Source organism: Nannospalax galili, unplaced genomic scaffold (assembly GCF_000622305.1).
Source record: "Nannospalax galili isolate Female #2095 unplaced genomic scaffold, S.galili_v1.0 scaffold325, whole genome shotgun sequence".
Taxonomy (NCBI): Eukaryota; Metazoa; Chordata; class Mammalia; order Rodentia; family Spalacidae; genus Nannospalax; species Nannospalax galili.
This window is the reverse complement of record NW_008355159.1, coordinates 3,038,226-3,046,627: the sequence shown is the minus strand read 5'-3', so window position 1 is coordinate 3,046,627 and position 8,402 is coordinate 3,038,226. Positions and strand designations below refer to the sequence as shown.

Genomic DNA, 8,402 nt, shown 5'->3' with positions numbered 1-8,402 from the left:
GGTGGACCATCCCTTGCTTCTTATCCGCAGCACTTGTCTCTCTGTTTATAAATACACAGTATTTAAACAAAGAGCAGTTGAAGGTCCTAACTTACACCAGTCATTCAGAAGCAAGAACTTAAAAATGATCAGAGCTGATGTGTCTAGGCACCAACTAAAAATATTTAAAAATATAAAGTAATTCCCCCAACACTACTGAATTTTTGCTTTTTTGCCATGCTAGGGATCAAACCCAGGGTCTTTTGTACCACTGAGCTACACCTTCTGTCCTCTAATGTTTACTTTCACTAAGAATGAGATTGTTTAGAAGCAATCAGTGTAAAGAAGTCTTTGAACAGATAGCCATTAGCATGATAAGAATACCTCTTCAGAAACCTGAGGGATGGAAGAAAAGGAAGTACAATAGCAGCTAGGACTGCAGAAATGCACTAAGTGCTTAGTGCGGGCTTTTGCATATTCTACCATCTTAATCTTCCCAACATCCCTACAGAGACACTGTTATTACTTGCCTTTATAGGGGACCCAGGCTTGAGCAACTGGCCCAGAACAGAAATTTGACCCTGGAGCCCAAGTTTTTAATCTTAAAAACCACAACTGCCACGTATATTAAAATAATCCTGCACCTGGCTAAAATTAAAACATGCTCAAAGCAGTATTTTAAGAGCTTTGAAGAAGGGAGAGAAATAAAAAGATGCACTGATTTAGTAAAAGATTACCAAGAGAACCTGAAGAGTACTCTCTATTTTTAGGACCAACTGGTGCTTAAAAATTCAATAATGAGCTCATTTTGTTCTCTTAGTGCATATTTGTAAGTCTAAACCTGAAGAAAAATTAATAATGGACTAGTAAGAGGAGAGGTATGTTTAGTTATTTTTAGCACTGCGGATTAGGGCTTACTCTAATTACTGGCACTCAGAACATCTGAAAGTGCCTATTCTTATATTCGAAACACATGACTTCCCTGCAGTCAGCTAAATATCAGCTGACTGGGGGTGAATGTAGCTAAACTACGCTCAATACCCACTGGTATGTCATTAAAAATTCTTTTGTTAGTAAAGAAAATCGATAAGTATCCTTCAACAAATCCTCAAGATAGTAACATGGGGATATATTTTTAAATTAATTTTTAAAAGGCTTTAATTCAATCGCCTCTACCATAAAACGCTGTACGAACTAGGAATCAGAAAGGCATATGATGCTCTGTCTCCAAGGGATCTTCAAGAGCATATATTTTGCAGATCACAAAAGCAAAGGCGAAATAACTTGTTCAAAGTCACAAAATTAGCTAATGGCACATGGGAACACAACTGAAGTTCTTAGACTTTCAGTCTGTCTTTTCAAGTATATCACCCTTACGTCCTCCCGCTTCCTCTCACAAAGGGAAAATATGGATGCCAGATGCTGAGGACAAAGAACTTGCACAAGACAAGGGAACAGAGAAGATACAAAAAAACACCTGCTGGTATGAGCAGCAAAAGTGCTAGTTCAGAATTTCTCAGGAACTAAGCAGAAACTCTTGGCTTTAAAAAGTCTTTTCTTCCAGTTGGAGCAAGGAAAGCACATCACCTGATAATAACAAGATACATTGTTAAGTGCAAGTAGATGAGGTTTTTGTGTACAAATAGCTCAGCAAAGTTATATTTCTCTTCCCTGTCCTTATTATTAAGTCAACCTTTTATTTCAAAGGACATTGTTCTAAATATTAGAGTCAGGTTAGATTTTTCTCTGTAACTTTTAAAAAGGAGAGGGGCCAACAGGTTGAGAGCCAAGTGTAAGAGCGCCATCCTGCTGTTTCCTTTCTTCCTTTTAATGGCCCATTCATGCCATGCGCTTGATTCCCTTGCTAGGATTTTCCTCCTCCACACGGGGGACTCCTTTCACTGTCTAGAAATAGGCTTAAGCCTCTCACACCTTTTAGAAAGCCCATCCGGGAATTCATGTCTATGGGTGGTTACCACCTCTTCAGTGCTTCCTGGCAAAGCTCTCCCAAACATTCTACACATGCTGTTTCAATTTCTCTTCCTCTTCACCTTCTCCACATTACATCAAAAGTTCCATCTCTACTCCACTGAAAATGTTCTGGCAATAGACAATGTCGAAAATGCTTGCGATAACAGTCTAATCTTTTTCTCTATGCAGCATCTGGCATTAGGGTTCTTAGTCTCAAAACTGCTTCTAACACTTATTCTTTCGTTCTCATTACACCCCCTAGACTTGCACCTGAAGACTGGTTATCTAATACTTCATGTTTAATTTCCCCCCAAATTCCATATCTACACCTACCAAACCCTATCAGAAAGCCAGGCCTCTCTAAACTAAACTGAAAAAACACCCCAATATCAACTTACCCTGAAATTAGCTCAATTCTCTAGTTCACCATTCATCCCATAAGCCAAACTGGAGGAGAGGTCAATCCACTCCCTTGTTCCTCGACTGCTTCTCAGGGTGACCAAGTCATGTCAAACTTCCCTAGGTAACAGCGCTTCTTCCCAGCTTAGACTTCTTTCCAGCCTCTATATTCAGGATCCAATTAGCACAGTCCCGATGCTGCAGGTGCCAGGTTGAGCCCCTTCCACTTCTCCATCCACTATTTTACAGCAATCTTCTAAGAAATGCAAATCTAATCTTTCTTTCCATGAGCACTTAAAACCTTTGCCTTCACACTTAAAAAGATTTAAGTTGCAGCCCTGTGTCTATCACTAGGACATGACCTTGGGCAAATCATTATTTACAAATTCTTGTCTTTTACAAATGGAAATTCGATCAATAAGTATGTTTCTCTGAATTCAGGACCTGTTCCCTGCACGGAGAGCAGAGGCATTAAGCAGGGAGATAGGGTACCTCTTTCGGATTCCACAAGGGCAATTCTATTTCCACTTGTGGTACTTAAGGCTCTACCCTTTGGAATAATCTAAGCTGTCTAGAGTATGAGAAGACATCTCCTAGCTCTCAGATACTATGATTGCTCTGTGATCTTTTTCAACAAGCACCAAACTGAACCGTGAATACGAAAAATCACCCCACATGGTTAAATCCATAAAGGGAAACCTCCAGTCTCTAAGAAAGTCTCTATGTCCTATAATCTCCATTTCTTCCCCTGCCACCCTGTCCACCAGAAAAGCCATTCTTGGAATGTGACAGAGAAGGAGGATCAGATTTCTCTCCCCATCTTCACTGCACTCCATACTGTTAGTTCCCCGCATACTCTCCACACAAGACAATTGTTTATGCTTTTATCTTAAATTCAGTAAATTATTCAAAAGGGAACAGAAAAGGGGAGACACAAGTAAATGTGCCTCAAAAAATGTTCCATAAAACAAGAAATTATATTTTATTTACGCTGCTTAGAAGAATCTTGAGAAATTTAAAGTATTTAAAGCTTTAGATACCAAAATAAGGATGTGTAGCGTTTTTTTGAAAACTTCCACATAAAAAGCCAACCTATAAGTCATTTTGCAACATCATTTTTTTAAACATCCATCCTTGGTAAAATCGTTACATCTAAGCACAACTCTTACCACAGCAGTAAGTCTATTTCAAATAAATAAATAAATAAATAAATACTAATAGCAATTAGGTTCCACATATACACAAAGTATTTAAACATCTGTATCACTGAAATGGTCCGTGTTCCCATATTTGTGAGATTGATCCTAAAAGATAAAACGCATGTCAAATATCAGTTATTACTTTACAGATTTGTTGGGAGAAGGGATTATTACACTGTTATCTATCCATGTCTAAATTCAGAGAATTACTTAAAATTTTAAGTACTGACCTTATTTACCCCTGCAATGAAATGAAATTCATTGAATTTTTCTAAAATGATGATCCAGCATGAATAATCATTTGTCTTTAATTATCTAATTCATTTAAAAATGATTCCCCTGCTGTTACCATTTTAGCCTCGGTAATCAATCGAAACAGCACTTATTTTTAAATTCAAAGTTTTCCTTTAAACTTATTTCATTAAAATATTTATTAATCATCGCTTATGCCATTCCACACAAGTCTGCAGTTTCCACATTACAAATGACCTAATGTTTGACTGTATTTCACCTTTCTGGTAAATAAAAACTTATATACCTTTTGTAAACAATCTTCAGATCACACCACTCAAGGAAGCTGCACATTTTAGGCTTCTGTGCCAACATGGTTTGAACAAGTTCTCTTGTGATCTTCTTCTTCTCTTTGTCTGACAGTGGGACATACCATTTCTGCAGTCGAAGCTTTCCCTGACGACTAAAAAGCAACATAAACTGCATCTGTTAAGATAAATAAGATCAGGATTACATACAATTACCTAGTTTCAACAGTTAAGACTGCATGGTTTTCAAAGAAGCTTTGGGAGTAGAGTAAAAATGATTAGCAGCTATCAATATTTCTAGGCAAGTTAAAACACAGGAAATTCTTTTGGAAAGATCTTCCTACTTCATGCAGGTAAGTCTGGAGGGGAGTGTGTGGAAATAAAATGTAATAAGTTGGAGGGAAATTTTCAAAGAACAAGATAACACCAATATTTAAAAAAAATTTTTCTACCTGATTTTCCACCCGTGCTATCGACTTCATCTCTACATGCATCAAAAGACAACTGTAGACATCAGTTGGCTTAAATACATTTCTAGGAAACAGAAGACCTACTATTTTTCATCCTGAGGCTCTTCTAGATCCAGGCTGAATTTCTTGCAGGCAGACTGCTTATCACTTAAAGCACTGTCTTCAATTTATGCTACCATATTTTAAGCAAAAGAATATTAATACAAAAAACTCACAAATACACATTTCCCTTAAGAAAAACCAAATTAATGTTTGCATCTCACTTTTTAAAAATCTAGCACAAATATGCACTCAAGAACTGAGTTAACAGTATCTGAAAGAAAATATAAGCTTAAAATCCAAAGTAAAACTTACATATAACGAGATATTGCAGACTACTTAATTAAAAGCAACACAATATTAAGATATTGCACAAAATCCTTAATTTGGAATAAAAATCACATTTGCAGATGAACGTATGCAGAATCCTGGTGTTTTATACTTAAGCTAATTTGTATAGATTTACTTAGTATTTGCAAGTCTGTTGATCAGTCTACATTTTTAAGGCAAGTATTTTGTAATTCAGCTGGTCATCCCAAAGTACAAACAAGTAAGTACTGTTTCTACAAAGGGAATTTGAAGGTAAAATTCAGATACATCCTCTCTTTTCTTTTAACCCTTTTAAGTTCCTTTTAACGTGATACTGCAAAACAGACCCCAAGCCAAATTCTTAATATTCTCCACACCACCTTGAATCTGAACACCAGGAGAGGGAATTTACACAACTAAGAGAGAATAAAACTGGCTCTAAATTTCGATAGGAAATCAACATCGTTTTCTGCCATAACCCAAAAAGGCATCAAGAAGGTATCTGAAAATTTATGGCGTGGCCATTTAACTTTAATAAAGTTTAAATTGGCCAGTACCCCATGCAACATGCTTCAGTAACACAAAATACACGGATATAATTCACTGATAGCAGAGTGCCACCCATGAAACTAGGGAAGATAGCGGTATTCGAAGGGGACGGCAAATGAAGCATCAACTGGACACGCAATGCAATGCAAACCGTTACCACAACTTGGAAAAGAATGGACCCGGTATTCCTAGACCTTGGAGGTGACCAGGAGGTTTAGAAAAGGTCTGCTAGCGAAAGAGTGCGCTCTAGGCTATCTGGAGCAGGGTTCCGGTATCTGCCCTACCACTTTGAAGGACCAAGAAACCAAGCATTCTCCTCCAAATTAATGATGTGCTAACGTGGGACGAAACCCAGCAAGACGCAAGTATTCCGTTTCACTCTCTGATTTCACAGCAAATCCCGGGACAACATAATTTCTTCACACAGGCATTAAAAAAAACCAAACACAATGGGCTCAGCTTCGGAGTGGGCTCGGGTCCAGCGTCCCTGGGGTCCCGCAGTCTCCGACGCCTCCCCTCTTCCCGGGGCCACACTCCATCACTGCCTAAAAGCCCGACGAGGTGACCGGCAAGGAGCAGAGCGGAGCAGAGACAATGGCACCCGCCGGCCCGCCGGGGGCGCCTAGTCCTCGGTCGCCGCCACCCCGGCCCCTCCCCAAAACGCCCCGCCAAACTTGAGGCGATCGGCGAACCACAGGTGCCGCGGGGTCCCCGCGGAACCCGGGACCTGTCCCCGCGTCCCCAGGCGAGCCGCAGAGTGGCGCGCACGGCGCTGCCGCCGACAGAAGTGAGTTGCGGGGCGCGGCGCCCCGGTGGTGGCCCGTGAAGACTTGGGGTGGGGTCGTCGGGGCGCGCGCGGGTCGGAGGGGGGCGCGCCCCGTCATCCCTCCTTTCCATCCCGGGCACCTCTGCTCACCCCCTCGACACTTACCGCTGCTGCGGGCCGCGGACGCGGCGGAGCTTGGCCGGCGGCAGGGACGGCGGCGGCGGCGGCTGCAGCGCAGGGGAAGCCCCCGTCTCCTTGCTGTGGAAGGGAAGCCGTGTTGCTGGCGGGAGGGGATCCGTTTGGCTGAGAGCAGGCTGAGAAGCCGAGGGTAGGGCGAGCCAACAGACCCCGCCCCGGAGGCTGGACGAAGGAGGAGCCCGGGTTGCGGCGAGCGGAGGGGCGGGCCGGAGGACGCGCGCCAAGCTGCCTAGCGGTCGCCAGCAGCTCCGGGGAGTCAGCCCAGACGCGGGCGAGAGGGAGAAATCCGATTGGACAAAACGCCACAGAGAGGCGTGGCGTGAACCGGAAATAGGGCACGTGACCCGGATGCGGCTTCAACCGCAGCTGGCGCGCGTGCGTAATTCTGCTCGTGCCGCCGGGAGGCGCGCGTGCTGCTGTCCCGGGCTTCTTGGGTAGCGGGAGGATGGAGGATGGTGTTCCGCTGCGCCCTTAGCTGACCCCTGTGGTGCAGGCTCGGGAAGGTCCGGACTGCAAAGAGTTGATTGGGAGCGCCGATGATTCTGTGTGCCCCCAGAGGGTTGGACAGGGAGGTGTGACGGTCGGTGATGATGGTGGGAGGAGAAACGAGAGTGCCGCAACTCTAGGGAAAACAAGTCTGCGCTTTTGTGGCGCTCGTGCCCGCGTTCGCAGGGAGGCCCCTCCTTTCCAACGCACTGCTACAGCCCCAGCTAGCCTAGACACTTCTCGCCCCAAGCTTCTCCAGACTCTCTGCTGGGCTTGCCTCACCTGTCAGTGTAGCGGACTGGAGGAGTTACTGTCCGCTCTCGGCTGCAAAAGCCGGGACAGCTCTTCGTCTTCTAGATCCTGCTTCCTTCTCACGGTCTTGCCCCCACCAGCCGCCCGGGTTCCAGTTTAGTTTTGCTGACGACTCACTCTGCCTGGCTTGTCCTTCCTCTAATGTCACATCTATGAAGCCTCACCCTAAAGCCCTGTAAGAAAGAATCCCTCTTTAACCCACATGCCTCTAGTGCATCTTGGATTTTATTCGTTTAACATCCCAACCTAGTTCCCTGCCCGGTGTGTAACACTACTGATAAATGTGAGTTGGCTAATATCTTTTCTTTTTTTTTTTTTTTTTTTTTTTTTTTTTTTTTTTTTTTTTTTTTTTTTTTTTTTTTTTTTTTTTTTTTTTTTTTTTTTTCTGAATGATAGAATGGATGAATCATCTAGTTCAACTCATCTTTTATAAATAAGGGGAGAGACCCACGGGATTAGGTGACCTTGCGTGAACAGCCATGGGTTTCCCATGTCAAATGCTATTCATTACCTCAGTCACCTCCGTTCCTACAAAGAAAGCTGGAAGAGTGAATTTGTTGGGTCATGCCCTCCCTTGCAGAGGTTACTAAACATAGTCACCGGGACTTTTTTAATAAATGGAAATATGAAGACGAGGCTGCATTTTTTAATAAATCTCTTTACTCAATTTAAAGGGATCCCTTATTGGAGATTATATTCATTTTTATGTGCAAGAATGCCTATGTAATGGGATCATCTTAATAGGAATTTGAGGGCATTTTATAATGAATGCCTTTATTTAGCAAAATAGAAGTGTATAACATCTTCCCTTTTCAACAGTGCTATGCTGCTTTGAAAGTTTCCTACTAACAGTATGATAAATATATACTGGAATATTAAGAAAGTGGTTGACAGAACCACTTTCAGTAGGTCTTTAGGCCACTCGCTCAAATTTCTCTCTGCTCCCTGTCTAAGCATCTCCCCACCTGCCCCGCCCCCCGCCCCATGCCAATGCCCTGTTTCTCCCTTACCACCTGGAGCAAATGTCATTAGCCATTTTAAAGATACTGTTAATACTACACAATCAAAACCTTCTCTCTAATTCAAAATACTGCCTTTCCTTTTTCTGAACAAAACACAAATGTTCTCAATGTTCCTGAGATAGCCACCTCCAAGTTTAAACTCATTGGCTATGTTACTAATGTTG

General features: G+C 42.6%; 1 protein-coding gene across 1 annotated transcript in view; it reads right to left on the bottom strand.

Annotated features, from left to right (window-relative positions):
- Window positions 1-6,603, bottom strand: part of LOC103749350 (adaptor related protein complex 1 subunit sigma 2) — a gene marked incomplete at its 3' end in the record, with an annotated part of 8,781 nt that extends 2,178 nt beyond the window's left edge. Inside the window, exons 1-2 of the mRNA XM_008852222.2 lie at window positions 6,386-6,603; window positions 4,087-4,265 (exon numbers count right to left, since the gene is read on the bottom strand). Of these exons, the coding sequence (XP_008850444.2) occupies window positions 4,087-4,265 (179 nt within the window). The remainder of the gene's footprint in view (window positions 1-4,086; window positions 4,266-6,385) is intronic.
- Between the last annotated feature and the right edge of the window lie 1,799 nt (window positions 6,604-8,402).